Genomic DNA, 15,105 nt, shown 5'->3' on the forward strand with positions numbered 1-15,105 from the left:
CATCTCCCAGCACGGCAGCAGCCGGGTTGTGGACGGTCGCAGGTTGGAGCATGAGCAAGCCATGGGAGATTTATGTAGGCTTCTTAGGCGGCCCGTTGGTCGGACTCGGTGGCTGCGGTTGATCACTCCTGCTCTGGCTCGGAGGAGGGGGCCACGTGGTCTTCTGATGAAGATGGCTGAAAATGAGAAATATGTTTTTGTATACGTACTTTGGAAGAGGGACGCAGAGGACAACATGAAGACAACACTGGTTATTTAGGAAAGACAAGAGGCAGCCACGGATCTTGCATGGCTACTGGATTGTAGTGGCCATCGATTTTGTCTGAAAATGCTTTTCATAACCTTGAAATCATGGTTTGCAAATGTCTACTTTCTACCTCACTAAAAAACCGTGCTGGCAGACATTCAGGCTGAGTTAAGGCGGTCAGCTAAGACAGTGGTAGTAGGTCTCAAAGTGTGTCCTCTCTTAGGTCCCAGAGTGCCCTTTCAGCAGATATCTTTAGGACATGGCTCTGTTAAACATAAGCCATTCAAGAGGTTTTAGGGAAATTCTTAAGATGCTGAGGGTCCAAACAAAGCCACGTTGTCCTGCTCTCCTTGGCTGAGACTTCACAGCATCTTGATACCACAATATAAAAGATTAACACGTTCAGTGCTGCTTTTTCCCTTACTCAGAACTCAGCAGTCTATAAAAATGCCAGCTAGACAAGTGACAGAACTGTAAATCCCCATGGGGTCTGAAGGAAAAAGAACATTTTAGAAAACAAAAGAGAGATCCAGGAATTCACACCGTGCTTCACTGCGCAGGGCGGGAAGTCTTTTGCTGTCTAGGAAGGGACGTATTTCTCTGACGTGGCCATCTGAAGACCTCTACTAGATTATCTGGTTAAAAGTTGTCAAGCAAAAGTTTTGATTAAAAAAAAACCCAACAAAGCAAACAGGAATTTTTAGTATGTATATTGTCAAAATTACAGACCACGGCAGTTTTGACACCTACTCTTTGTAATTTGGGTTTCCTTCAGCAGGCAGGCACTGGTCCCTGTCACATGGCAAAGCTGCAAATGGAAGCACACAGCCAAGTATAAGCGAAGGGTTAGAAAGCATGCCCAATGCAAGCAGCGCCGCTCATTATGATAATGCACATTTAAATGATGCAGGAACTCTGAAAATGCTGACACGCTTATATATCAGAGCTGCTCCTTACAGGCTACAATTATTTTCCTTGTGTCTTGTGCTTTGAGACCGAGACAACGCTGGACCGTGGCCAGGTTGAGTTGGTGAAGAGCATCAAAGAGTAAAGACTGGGCACCTGTTTGGGGCCGTGCGCTCAGCTGATCCTGAGGAGGAGGTCATAAACTCTCTTTTTGCATGGCAAGAGACAAGCGGGGTCAAGTAACTGCTGCCAAGGAACATGTGTGGCTCATGGACTAAGCTCAGAGTCCTGGACTGGGAAAGTTAATTCAGACTCCCATGGAGCTAGATGCCTTTTCTCTGATTTTCTCCCGTCCACAGATGCGTGAGTGGAAGGAAGTCTAGGCTGATTTGTATGCCAAGGAAACGAGGAGATTACGATTCCCCTCCGCTCGGCATTGTTGTAGTCATACCTGGATGGCGTAACGAAGGTTTGGATCCCTGGTTGAGAAACTGGATGGGGTCCAGCAAAGGGAGCCCTGGGGCTGGTAACCTGCAAGGAGAGGCTGGGGAGGGCTGCGGGAGCTGGGCTTGTTCAGCCTGGCAAAGAGGAGGCTGAGAGGCAAACTCGCAGCACCCGCTCCTACTTCAAGGGCAATTAGAAAGATGTCAGAGCCAAACTCTTCTTGGCAGTGGCAGACAACATAACTGGGGGCAGTGGCCACAGCTTGCACCTGGGGGAGTTCAGACTAGATGCTAGGAAAATCTTTTTCACGGAGCATAATGCAGCTCGGGAACACATTATCCGGAGAGGCTGTGGATCTCCATCCTTGGAGGCTAAACCCACTGGAGATCTCACCTAGTGTGATGGTCCTACCTGGAGCAGAAGATCTGACTCCTGATCTCCAGCAGTCCCTTTCGACCAGCAGTTCTGCGATTCTGTGAAACCATCCTCCTGCCTGTTAGGTTTTTTTTTTCCCTGGATAAACGCCTTTCTTCTGGCCCTGGGCACAAGTCCCACCCTTTGACTCCTTACACTGCGAGTCTGCATTTTGGAGTCAAAGATGAGTCGTATGGATACACGGGGGGCAATTACATCTCGGTTAGCATGAGAGAATCAGATACGTGTATGGGAGGCTTAACAGGTACGGCAAAAAATACGTGAGGTGGTGGAAACTGTAAATAGCACTAACAGACATCCCTGAGACTTGTTTGGGTTCAGGTTTCTCCAGTTAATTTAGTGCTTACCGTCCTTGTTGGAGAGGATTGGCGCTAACAGTTCTTTAGCTTCTGATAGCAAAAGGTCAACAAGATCTGAAGATGGAAGAGATGTGTCTGAGACTGCGTCTGTTTTATCCTCTTCTGTTTCACTGTTGACTCTTATAAATACGGAAAGTGCCATCAATACTTCTGTCATGGAATGGTCATTGAAAATCCTGGCCAGCCTCTCGTGAAGGATACTCTATGTAAATTCTGGGTCTTCAGGGGGGATTGCAACTTGATCGCTCAGCAGCACAGGGGACTCTTTTAGACACACTTGCACCATTGTGTTACAGACAGATAGCAAGGCATTTTTTAAGAATTTCTCAAGAACATTTTTCCTTCATTATATTATAGGTAATCATCTTGGAAACTTAAAAATCGGATTCCATCATTCTTAAAAACTGGCTTTTTTTTAAGCGGCTGGTCATTATCAATGAGACTGTGACCTTTCAATGAGTTAATCAATTAAAAACACACCAGCATTCTGATAATAGAGCTGTGATACATTTTTTCCAAGCGATAGGAGATAGATTCAGGTTGAAGGGGAGTCCAGAAGCCTGAACTCTATTTCTCCAACCATTCGTGCAGTGGAGAGTCATGCTAGCTCTTTGCTTCCACTCTAGCAGTTTCTGTAACTGCTGATAGAGAAGGACACGGTCCTGAAGCCAAAACCTGACGTATGTTGGGAAAAGCAGGTGGGTCAAAGCTCTGCGTCTTTGAAACAACTTGCTTAGGGTCTCTGCTAACAAGAGCAACTTAACCAGAGGAGTGTTTCACCTACTTATTCCCAAAAAAAGCCTGAATGGAGGCCAACCCCCCCAAATACCAATCCACCAGCAGCCTCCAGATCATCTTTCTCCTATGGTTTCACTTCCAAAGTGACGGTATGTTTGGAAACGCTGGGTAGGTTACGTGTGAATCACTTTCCCCTGAGAAAGGTCAGAGAAGGACATTTCATGTTGCTGTTCACGATTCCCAGAAGCCATCTCCTACCTTTTCTCATCTGGTAAATGACTGGGTGTGCTCAGGACCTTGTGGACGTTCTGCCAAAAGGGAAAAAAAAAAAGGTTTCAAACTTGTAGGAACGAATAATTCCTGAGAACAAACCCCATGGGTTTTTCCTGGTGATCAGATTTAATATGACAGTAATCAGCTTCTGCTTATTCATTGCCCTTGAAGCGAATATCTCAAGGCCTTTTGCAACTCAAGCAACGTTCACAGCCTATGCAAATATACAGACACATCTAAATTATGCATTTTTAATACCAACACTAAAATATATGAAATGCAACATAAAAATACTCCTCCAAAGAACAATTTTGCAGACTATGTTTCAGCGAGCCTTGATAATCGCTACTAGCAATCCCTGGGTTCTGGACTGTACCTGCACGCGTAAGCTCTCATTACCATGCACGGTTAGTGAATTCTCAAGCACTACTGAGGGATGTATAAAAAAGGAAGATATTTTGCTCCCGTGGTCAAAATCCTGTGATGTTTGAGCCTGGGGCCAAGTCAAATCCATTTCCAAAGTCCAGCCCCAAACTGCACAGGCAGCAGCACGTAGTGCTGCAGGTCTCGAGGCATTTTAATTCTTCCTTCTCTGAAGCAGAGGACGCAGCACCTACGCTTCCTTTCGCTCCGCTGTTTCCTATTGATTTCAGGAGCTCTCGGGATAGGCTACTAGTAGCTCTAGCAGATATACTGAATGCTAGTGATCCCATGCTGGCTAGTTTCCTAATTACACAAGCTTGTATTCCCCATACAGCTAGTGAAGTGGAAGAACAGTCAATTAAAAGACTAAAGCAATTATGTGTGCGATTTCGCAGGAAATCTGGGGGGAAAAAAAGCACTGGAAGAGCAAAACCGCTCTTCGAGTTCACATTTGTTGTGTAGAGAACCAATCGTCCAGTTGTACAAAGGGAAGGTTAAAACACGTGATGTCGACCGTCGCGTCCAACAGAGTTCCTGGAGCAGCCTCAACCGGAGCATCAGGGCGGTGAGCCGGGGACACCAGAGCCGCCGGGCAAAACCTGCACCACGGTGCTGACATAGCTCTTAGGTGTATGAGTATATATGAGGTCATTCCCTAGTTTCTCCTAACCAACAGACAGTGCCTTTTTAGATGAGACAGAATTAAATAAACCCCTCTCTTGCTTATGGAGCAGGAAGTTATTTGGGCTTGCAAAATCCCCCGTGAGGTAAGAGGCCGCGGTGATGCCACCAGCAGCGGGGGCGGTTCAGCCCTTCACCTGCACAAAGAGGAGCAGTTTCCTATTGCAGATCTCCAGGCGCTTCCGGGAGACTTCTGATTTTCGTAACTGGCCGTCAGCCAGGGACAACTGTCTTTTCAGTTCCAGGACGTCCTCCTGAGACAGGGCCAGAGGAAGAAGAGAAAGGTGATGATGATGCTCCAGCCTTGGCTTTTGGAAACACCAATTTATGATATTTGCTACAAACAGAAAACCACTGTTCTTTTGGAATGGACAGTGGAGTTTATACAGATGATAACACAGACGCAAAGACCGCGCTGGCCTTGTGGTCATGCACGACAAATGATGTACATGCTACGTTCATTTTCTCCTTCATAAATAGAAGGAGGGGAACCCACAGAAGAAGGGTCGGGAAGGTTGTGGGGGTTTTGCCAGGCGGAGGGGTTCTATTACCTCTATTTCAGAGACGTGTTTTGCTTTCTTCCCCGCCAGCTGCATCTTCAATTCTGCAATTTCAGCTTCCAGCAAGTGGATCACTTCCTCGTAGTCCTGCTCCGCGCTGTGAGCCTGTCTCTGCACGACCTCTGCCATCTGCAGCTTGCTGTGCAGCGTCCGGTTCTCGGAGAGGAACCCCAGTGCTTTCTGGAAGCAGCGAGAAGTTCTGGTGAATGCACCACATCCCCGCCGACCACCAAAACCACGCCAAGGCCCCCGGCAACCTCTTCGCTAACCTGGTTCAGTCTCTGAAGCTCGTCTTCCATTGACTTCTTGCTGTTCTCCACCTCTTTCAGGAGAGACTACGGAAAACATTTTCACCGGATTAGAAGCAACAAGCGGTAGGACATTGTCTAGAAGATGCCTTGGTCTTGTAGCTCCCACCCACCAGAAAAATATTTCAGAGAAGCAGTCGTGCGCACTCTCCCCCACCCCAGTGCTTTTTGGGCTGCGACCTGCATGCCTGCAGAAATCCACCTGGACACCACCATGGTGCTGAGAGCCGTGCCGGCAGTCTGCAGCTGGGTCAGGATGGGAGGACAAGCGGTGCTTCTGTTATTCGTGGGCTTGAATTATTTGTGAGACACGTTTTTGTATTTTTAAATATATTTACTCACTGCTAAAAAGCGACTGCATGCTTTTGGTACAAATAAGTTTTCGTGTGAGGTTGAGAGCGAGAAAGAGGCAATTAAGGAGACCAAGGGTGAGAGTCTCCTTTGTAATGAGGAACGCGCAGAATGCAAGCTGGTGACTGCTTAAGAGGGACAGGCTACGCCGTTACCCTCGCGCACGACTACCGCGAGCTACAGCAGAAGGCACCAGCCAAGAAATCTGCTCAGAGGAGAGGCTCCACCTTCAGCCTTCGGACTTCTTGCCGCAGATCCATCATTTCCAGTTGCAGCTGCTCCAGCTCCTCGTTGCCGTTACAGCTGAGAGAGTCGAAGGTCTGCAAGGCAGAGGGACAGACTGCGTCGCGCACCGCTTACGCTTTACCAAACGCGTGGGGCTATATGGCAGGCGTATTGTTTTCCATACCCGGAATAACGATGAATCAAAATCACTTTGAAAAGGAGTCAGCATTTTTATGCAACAGATCAAAAGGCACATTAAATAATTCAACTGCAGGGTTTTTTTTTTCTCACCCCACAAGATTTCACTCTCTGAGCCCTGACATAGCTGGAATAGCTGTGCTACAGTGAATTTTCATTTTGTGAACCAAATGAAATTAGTTGCAATTGATTAATTATGACTAATTTTCCTTCTGCATCACTGCCAGGCCGCTTCCTTCATATCATCCCATAGATATTGTTATTTCCTTATTAAAAATGACAAGTTTGAGGTCTTTTATAGAATTTCCTATCATCAAAATGATTAATGCATATTTCTGCCTTCTCTAACTCTAGAACAATGAGAAAAGGGTAATTTAGCTTTTCCCATCTCAGAATTTCATGGATTTCCCATAGAAGATTCATGGATTCAATGTAGAAGAGCGTCGGAGTGACTGACCGGAGAGTGAAAAGCCGATGTATCCAGCAAACTGGCCACTTCGTGCTGCGTGAAGAGCATGGAGTTGGAATCCAGACCAGCCTCGTCCAGCTCCTCCTGCATCAGATCCCTGAGTGCCTGGAGAAGATCTGCAAGAAAGAATCAGTTTTTACCCGGCTAAAAGAGAAAGCGTTGTGTGTTAGGAGAAAATCATAGAATCATAGAATCGTCAAGGTTGGAAAAGACCCTTAAGATCATCGAGTCCAACCGTTAACCCAGCACTGCCAAGTCCATCTATACCATGTCCTCAAGCACCACATCTATCCGTTCTTTAAATCCCCCCAGGGATGGGGACTCAGCCCCTGCCCTGGGCAGCCTGGGCCAGGCCCTGACAGCCCTTTGGGGGAAGAAGTTTTTCCCAATACCCAACCCAACCCTGCCCTGGCGCAGCTTGAGGCCGTTCCCTCTTGTCCCATCGCTTGTTCCTGGGGAGAAGAGACCGAAAATGCCACCGATCTGGGGGACATCCAGTGACTGCCAAGCAGAGAGGGTTTAGAAATGCCACCCAGTCTTCTCGAACGCTCCTGGGTTCTTAGCCAGTCCCATCAAGTTTAAATAAGTTGTTGACAATCTTTACCAGACTCTTGTTTCTTATCCAAGTGAAAAAAATTAAACTTTTAAATTCAAAAACCCCAGATATTTTCACAGCAGAGTTTACACGATTGCGGTTCTCAGAGTTTTAAAATTTTAAGCCAAAGCAACATTTCTCTGACAAAAGGCACCCGCCTGCCTGCTGGCATTTCTCGTGCTGCCGATTTAAACAAAAAACAACTCAATGGCTTCAGCGCTTAGAAAAGGTTGAAAAGTCGGAAAATCCAGATTCATTTTGCTTTCAGACGCGGAGGAAAGCACGGTGCGAGGGGCTGCGTGGGACAGGCAGGAGCCGGCGCAGCCGAGGGGAGGTCCCAGCCCCTCCAGTCCTCAGCCCCTGGGCTGCAGCAGGAGCCGGGGTCTTGCCACCAGCACATTTGCCGAATACCCCTAATCGTCCTTATTTCTGTCGCCACAAACTACGAAGCCGGTCGCTCTTAGGAGAGATGCACGGTTCTGTATCCCATCGCTCGCTCTGCACAAAAACGTCCGTCCAAGAGGCGTTGTGCTTCGCGAGCCTGTCTGTCTGGTGGGGACGTTGCTGACGGCTTGGAATTTTTGTGAAAAAAACCTCTGGGGAGCAGACCCTGCGGGCCAAATAAGCTCTGGCAAGTCCCAGAAAGCAGAGCAGGCTTTTATTTTCCGCATGTCCTCTGGCCAGCTCTTGGCTTGGCGAGCGAGGGGTTTAAGGAAAGTGAGCCCTCGCACCGACTTCCCTGTATTTTCGTTTTAAGTATGCTTCTACCAAACACCCTCTTCTGTATTTGTGACTTTTCTTAGCTGTTTTGAGGCTACATCAACACCCAGCCAGGCATCTTGCCTGCCACCTTGCCTCCAGCAAAGCTATGCAAAAATGAAAAAAGCCCGTCCCGCGCGGAGCTGCCTGCTCACCTCCGTAGGCCACCGTCCCCTGCGAGTCTGTGGTCAAGCTTTGCCGTAACTGCCTCTTCTTCTCCTCGCTCACATCCAGACCAAGATACTGCAGAACCTTGAGCAGAAACAATAAGCCTTTAAAAAGAAAAACACTGGAAAGGCAACTCTTTGAAGTAGGTGCTGGGAAGACGCTTGGTGCTGGGTTTTCTGCTGGAAGCGGCTCTCCAGGCAGCATCTCCCAAAGGAGCAGGCTTGGGCTGGGTTTCCAGCCTCTCCTTTCCTCCACATGTACAGAAAAGCCTGTTCCTGAAGACAGGGACATGTTCACATCCCTCCAAGAACATTTATACAGATTTGCAGCTATGACAAACTGTCAGGAGCTTTATCAAAAGCCGGCAGAGCTGTAGCAAGGCTCAGCTGCCAAGAGCTCAGCCTCTCCTCTTATTGCTCAGGAATTGGGCTTGGGACCGAGAAGCTAACAGCTCTTCATGCAGTATTTCCCGTGGCAACAGGAGACAGTCAAACATTTTCCTTCTCCACTGCACCTTTAGCTCTCTCATTACGCCTGATGCCCTCTCTTCTACTGATAGTTATCAGTTCAGCCCCAGGCCACCACACAGAAGCAGATGAACCTGTGCAAACCCCGCTTCACTGCTGGCAGCAGCCAGTAAGAGCTTTTACAAGACAAAGTCAAGCTCAGCGGACTCTGGGAAGGAGCCCCAGTTAAATGCTCGCCTGTCCCAGGCTGCACCCCTGGCTCCCGCTCATGCGTGTACCGCATCTGCTGCACAGTCCCCAGCGACGAGTCCTTGCTCACGTCTCCATCACCAGCAAGCCCACGGGACCCGTCCGCTCTCCTGCGTCCTCCTCGTCCCACCTCCCGCTCCCCTGCCCGCCAGCCCCGCACAAGGCAGCGCTGCAGGCTCCTGGGCTTCGGGATGCCCTGATCCTCAGTCTGCAGATGTTGGCATCTGGCACGGGCCACCCCAAAACCATCTCAGGTTGTGCCGGGCGGTGTGCGTGTCCCGACGCTGGCACTGCTGCAGCAGCCCGCTCACAACACTGGCTTTTAAAAGGGGAAGCCGAGCGTCCCCACTCCTCCCACCAAAGAGGAGCTGCTTTTATACCCATGAGGAGCCGCGGTCGCTGCGAAAATGCAATCCTAAATGCCGCTTTAGGAGAATTATGCAGGCTTAGAAGAAAAAAGTTCCTGCTTGCCTGCTGCCCTCCTGGGAGGCGAGAGCAGCAGAAGGGCGAGCGCTGGGTCTGCCGTCGGGTGGCAGCAGCTGCTCGTTCATCGGGTTCTCCTTGGAGTCCCCTGGCCCGGCAGCAGGGGCTGGTTCCCACGCCCCCCCCGAAGCCAGCAGTACCCGGGGGGGCCTGCACCCCAAAACCAGACCGGGGGCATGGCCCCCAAGGGCACTCTGCTCTTCACCGGGGGCCCGGTGAGCAAATGGGCAGCTCCGCTCCCTGCCCTTTGATGGTGCCCGTGGAATGTATTTTCCATAAAATGATGAAAGGAGCAGCGGTTCTGGCTGGATCCTCGGTGAGATATCTCCTCTTCCAGCCTTCCCTCGCCCACACCAGGCTGCCCGAGGTCACCCCAGCAGCCACAGCGGCACCGGAAAGTTTGGAGGGCAGCTGCCTGCACCTATAGCCCCGAGTCAAACGCATTACCTCCAGGGGAGATGCAACTGCCAGGAGGAGACTTCTGGAGTCCCCGGAGCATTGAGAAACAGCCGAGATGAGCCAAGGTGCGTTCAAATGCCCCTTCGGACACGATCGGGATGTTTCACTGCGCCCTTTTCTCCCTTTTTACCTTTAGAGGCTGGACCCAGCCTCCAGCAAACTCAACTGAAGAGTCGAGACCCTTTTTTTTTTCTCCAGACGCTTGGTAATAAATACAGTTTGGTGGCCAACTCTTATGCCTCTGTCTCAAAAATCAGGTGAATTAATTGCAGCACATGAGCGGTGTGATGCTAATAAGGAAAGCAATGTTCTGAGCACGGCGGCTGGCTCTGCGCTCCGCATCGCCTGTGCTCTCGCTATTCCCAACACAGCCCGGTCGCCATCCTGGAGAGGGGAAGGGGAGTGAGGCTGGCGCAGGCTGTTCAGCAGAGGGTGGTGTACGGGTAGATTAGAGCATGATCAAATGCTATAGCTTTATGCTGTGCATACAGGCAGGCGGGTTCTCTTAGGCTGTTTCTATTCAGGCTTGTATTTTTTAATCCCTCCAAAAACCAAGCAAGGTAGTGACCCCCATGCTAGTACCTGGCCCAGTCCTCACATGCCCGCGTGCAACGTTGGTGCAAGGATCAAAGCTGAAAGGTCTCGATCAGTTCTTTCACAGAAAAGCAATGAGACCATTCACGTAAGCTTATTTCGTTTGCCAATAATGCGGCAGCTGGAAGCGAGGCGGCATCGTGCCAATGGACTATTTTCCGCGTAGCGCACCTTGGGAGAGGACTGAGAGACCTCGCTTTCGGGAGAGGGACCCGTTCCACTTACCAGTTCCAGTTTCCCATCCTTGAGCCTGATATGGGGATCCAGCGCTACTTTGGGTTTGGTGCCTGAAGCTGCTTTATGATTAGATGCCGAAGCAGGTGCTGAAAAGCCAAAAATAAACGTTAATGGAAGAGCACTTGGGTAGAGGAAGGAGGTGCCTGCAAAGCAAAATTCAGAACTCTTGTTGCATGAAATATAATGTGTGTGCAGCAGGCCAAAAATCAAAGACCGGGATTCACTAAATCCAGTCCTGGAAGGCTCAACTAGTCCACCATTGCAAAGACTGGGTACTGGGGCAAACCCTTACTGAAACTGGGCTTCTGCACGGTTTAAAATGGGATGTTTCATTCAAGGACCTAGGACTAAAAATATAGCACTTTGGAAATTTCCACTCACGAGTTTTTGTGGAGTTTTGGGGTCTGTAGCTATGGTGATCTGGGGAAAAAAAAAGTCTGGCTGGATCTTGTCTTCTCTAATTGATTAAGCAAAACTGAAACCCAGCATTTTATAAAATGCAGGCTTGGCTTTCACAACACCCATGGAAAAGGGAATCGAAGGATTAAAAGTGATGTGGAAAAACACCGCTGCAAGACTTCTTCCCTCCATAAGACTGCAAAAAGCCTTGAACCCTTTTCCCTTGGTTGGACAGGCAGGTCATTTCGGGTAGAAGGAGCCACGTGCAGAGGCAGACACAGAGGGGGAAAGAGGTAGAAACTGCAGCTGCTTTGCTGGTGAGAAGCTGCCGTGAGACCAGGAGAACCAGCTGCTGGCAGCTGGCTCGTCCTTGCCGCCACTGCCTTCACCGCTGAAATGGTAGAGAGCGCAAGCCCTGCTGCCGTGCCCTGCCACTTGTGCTCCTCCATCCCTGGAGGGAACCCCACCTCTCCGTTACGACTAACCCTTGTCCGTGAGGAACCGCGACATTCCCTGGGAAAAGGGCTGCAGAAGGCGTTGCTCGCCCAGGAGCTCCCCTGCCAGACTCCAGAAAGGTGCAGGGCTGCTGTGCCGGCAGCCCTGCCTGCCTCCCATCTGCCTGCCCTGCTCACCCTCAAGCCCAGGTCGCTGACAAAATTCCTCCTCCTGCCAGTGGCACAGGATTTGCCCAGGGAGCAATTTCTTTCATCTGCCTGGGATCTGATTGACATCACGGGAAGCCCCGTCTTGCTGAGTAACATCGCTTCTCCTGAACCTCTCGAGCACTTCTCATGGCACCCTTCCTCGACCGCCGGGGCAGCGACCAGGCGCGAGGAGAGGGCAGCGAGAAGCGGCGGAGGTGCTGCACAAGCGTAATCCTCCTCAGCTGGGTGTTCATCTGCTCTGCTAACACCAGCAGCTCGGAAGCAGCAAGAGGTAATAAATGGGTTTGCTGGATCAGCTACCTACTCTCCAAGTTCAAGGGCAGAGCTGTTACCCTTCGACGCATGGCTAATCAGGATTAGCTCCACGTGGCTTTGCTGTCAGCTCTGGACACGGAGATATCCAGGGCATCCATCGGGCACCCGCAGAGAGGCAGTCACTGGCCCAGGCTCCAAGCCTGGCTGCTGCTCTTTCAAAGCCAGTTGTCTGTTTTCATGGATGACAACACTGACACAAAGCCTCCTCAGCATTGCACATTAAAAAACCACGTGTAATAAAATCCCCCCGCTAAGTCAGGAAGCGATTAGGTCATTGCTATTTGCTGGATTGCCTACATCACCCAGGGCTTTGCTCCCCATCGCCGGGAGCTCTGGCTGGTGGTGGTGGCCACCTAAGAGCCTACCTGAACTCAAGGCCGCGGGACGGTCGGGGCAGGGAGGACAGAGGGAGGGCAGTCCCTGTCCCGGGGGCTCTGCAGTACAGAGCATGGAAGGTGAAGGCTGAAGCCTGCTGAGCTCGCCCAAGGTGAGATGGGCAGCCCTGGGAGCAGGGCGCTGACGCACACCCAGCCCAGCACCGCCTGCTCCCTATCTCTTCCACTAATCCCAGGTATAGACTAAACACAATTCATCTTGCGATGCTCGCTCTTAGCCTTCCAGATGGAAATTACAACACGGCGCAGGGATTCGCAAGTGGGGCCCGTGGCCTGGCAGCGCCTGGGGAAGGCAGGGCTGTCGGACTTGTGGCCACGAGAATGATGGGCTGCACTTGCTCGGGACTCACTAGGGAAAGCCCAGCTTTTCCTCTAGGGCCACCGAAATGCTCCGAGGGTGGCCCAGCTCTGCTGTGAGGGCAGGCTGAGAGCTGGGGGGGTTCAGCCTGGGGAGGAGGGGGCTGCGGGGAGACCTCACTGCGGCCTTGCCGTGCTTAAAGGGGGCCGACAAGAAAGGGGGGGACAGGCTTTTTAGCAGGGCCTGCAGCGACAGGACACGGGGGGAGGCTTTGAAAGTGAAGGAGGGGAGATGCAGACTGGATAGAAGGAAGAAATTGTTTACGCTGAGGGTGGTGAGGCACTGGCAGGGGTTGCCCAGAGCGGTGGGAGATGCCCCATCCCTGGCAACCTTCAAGGCCAGGCTGGCCGGGGCTCTGAGCACCCTGATCTGGGTGAAGCTGTCCCTGCCCCTGGCAGGGGGATGGACGGGATGGCCTGGGAAGGGCCCTGCCAGCCCAGAGCGCTCTGTGGTTCTGTGAAATAACCTTCATATCATAGGGATATGGGGTATCTTGCTGGAGGTCATCTCCCTGGACACTGGATCATGGGGGTTATTGAGGTTTCCTGCGATTCCTAAGGGACCTGTGAAGCTGCAGGGTGATTTGAGTTCACCCCCTTTTGCTGCCATCCTAGCGAGTGAACAGCAGGTCTCTCCCACAAAAGTTAAGAGCTCAGTACGGGACTCAGAGCACGGAGAGAAAACACAGCGTGGAAAAGGAAGCCAAAAGTGAAGCTTGGATGTAGAGAGAAATCTGACTTCATCACATCTATAAGCAATTTCCCAATTTGACCAACTGAGGGCAACCTTAATGCCTGTATAATGCCCAGGGTGGCCGTGTGCGTTACAACCATCCTTGACTGACTTCTTTTATACTGTGTCTCTGAGGACCACCCATTCCCATCAGATGGGAATGGTGCCTGCGAGCAAGTCCGACATAGCCTTTGCAGGTGGTCAAAGACACTGCTGCAAAGGCACCACAGGCTGAGACTGGAAGAAGTTGTTGCCTCCTGTTTCCAGTCCTCTGCATGCCTTAGTAAAGAATTTTGCTACTACGGACCAACATGGACATAATTACTACTCGTTGAGTAGTAATTGAGTAGAAGCTGCAACCTCCCCTCTCTCCTAGTGGGCTGAGACTCATTATCACACCATTAGATTCCACTAGAGCAGTATGAACACTGATCAAAATTAATTTTGTCATCCTCAGCACCGAGGAGCCAAGGCTGTGCTTGTCACCCACCCAACGCAAGCAATCGAGCAGGACTCTTACCTGAGACAGTAAGCTCTGGTGGGCAAATGTCCGGTGACAAAGAAGGCACAGGAAAATGATTCTCACGTCTATTCTAGAAAAAGAAGACAAAACGGCACAGGTAATCGCTAAGCAGAATCTGTTGGTGTAAATAAAGAGCAGAAGGTAGAGGAGTTTAAGCGGGAGCAACCCATCTGGCCCATGAAGAGCAAAGGCAGCGCGTACACCCCTTGTGCAGGTGGGCCAAAAGAGACTCCGGGGGTTTCTCCAGGAGCACTTGGCACAGGCACGTTCCTGAGCCGTCTCAAAATCTCTGGTCACACACAGAAAACCACGTTTGTCATTACTGTAATCGAGAGCTGAGGATAAATTTGACCCTGTATGCTTTCTCCGTAGAGGTTCTTCCTACAGCTCTGCATCCAACACACCAGTGAGGGCCTGATTCTGACCACGGCCAGTTGTGTTATTTACCCAAAACACGTAATTATCACAGTGTGCAAGAGAGGAAGCCATTGCCCGCCCTTTCTTAAGCGCCAGGTCACGGCTGAAAGCACAAGTGAGAGGGAAAACCAGAGTCACAGGGTGGATATGCTGAGCACCACCGAGACCGTGCTTCCACAGCTGGGAGCTTAGGTGCAGAGAGAGGCACAGGACTGGTGCTGAGGGCGTACGGACAGGTAGCACAGGCGCCCAAGCACACTTTCCCTAATGTGGAAGCCTAGACCTCATTAAATGTATCATCTTTTAGCAGCAAAGCGAATTTAATTCCAGCCAGCGATGTAATTTTATAGAGGTGCCCAGCATTCCACAAGCACACCTTCTGCTGGATGAGGGAGGATTGAACTATACGACTCAGCTGTATGTATACGGGCTAAGGCTGACTTTCATAAGCACGTCTCCAGCCTGGTACACCCAAAGGCAACATATATATGATGTTCTTGCAAGTCCAGGTCTCCACAGGGTCTGGAAAGAAGGACCTTTTGTGAATGATGCTTGTGTGAAATGAACATCCAGCCGGCCTTTCCTAAAGGAAGGTTACGTGGAAGAGGGCAGAAGATACACCCGGTATTGCACCAGTCCAGGAGAGGAGCGACACAGGCACAGAATCCAGCCA

The 15,105-nt window shown here is 50.7% G+C and overlaps 1 protein-coding gene across 1 annotated transcript in view; it reads right to left on the reverse strand.

Moving 5' to 3' along the window:
* LOC309590782 (syntaxin-binding protein 4-like) overlaps window positions 1-15,105 on the reverse strand; it is a gene marked incomplete at its 5' end in the record, with an annotated part of 47,004 nt that continues 31,899 nt past the window's right edge. The window contains 12 exons of the mRNA XM_082312237.1: window positions 1-176; window positions 998-1,055; window positions 2,380-2,510; window positions 3,388-3,437; window positions 4,644-4,760; window positions 5,058-5,246; window positions 5,336-5,401; window positions 5,953-6,045; window positions 6,606-6,733; window positions 8,127-8,223; window positions 10,617-10,714; window positions 14,013-14,085. Of these exons, the coding sequence (XP_082168363.1) occupies window positions 71-176; window positions 998-1,055; window positions 2,380-2,510; window positions 3,388-3,437; window positions 4,644-4,760; window positions 5,058-5,246; window positions 5,336-5,401; window positions 5,953-6,045; window positions 6,606-6,733; window positions 8,127-8,223; window positions 10,617-10,714; window positions 14,013-14,085 (1,206 nt within the window). The 3' untranslated portion in view covers window positions 1-70. The remainder of the gene's footprint in view (window positions 177-997; window positions 1,056-2,379; window positions 2,511-3,387; window positions 3,438-4,643; window positions 4,761-5,057; window positions 5,247-5,335; window positions 5,402-5,952; window positions 6,046-6,605; window positions 6,734-8,126; window positions 8,224-10,616; window positions 10,715-14,012; window positions 14,086-15,105) is intronic.

The sequence above is a fragment of the Platalea leucorodia genome, assembly GCF_965183815.1.
Source record: "Platalea leucorodia genome assembly, chromosome: 5".
In the NCBI taxonomy this organism is placed as follows: Eukaryota; Metazoa; Chordata; class Aves; order Pelecaniformes; family Threskiornithidae; genus Platalea; species Platalea leucorodia.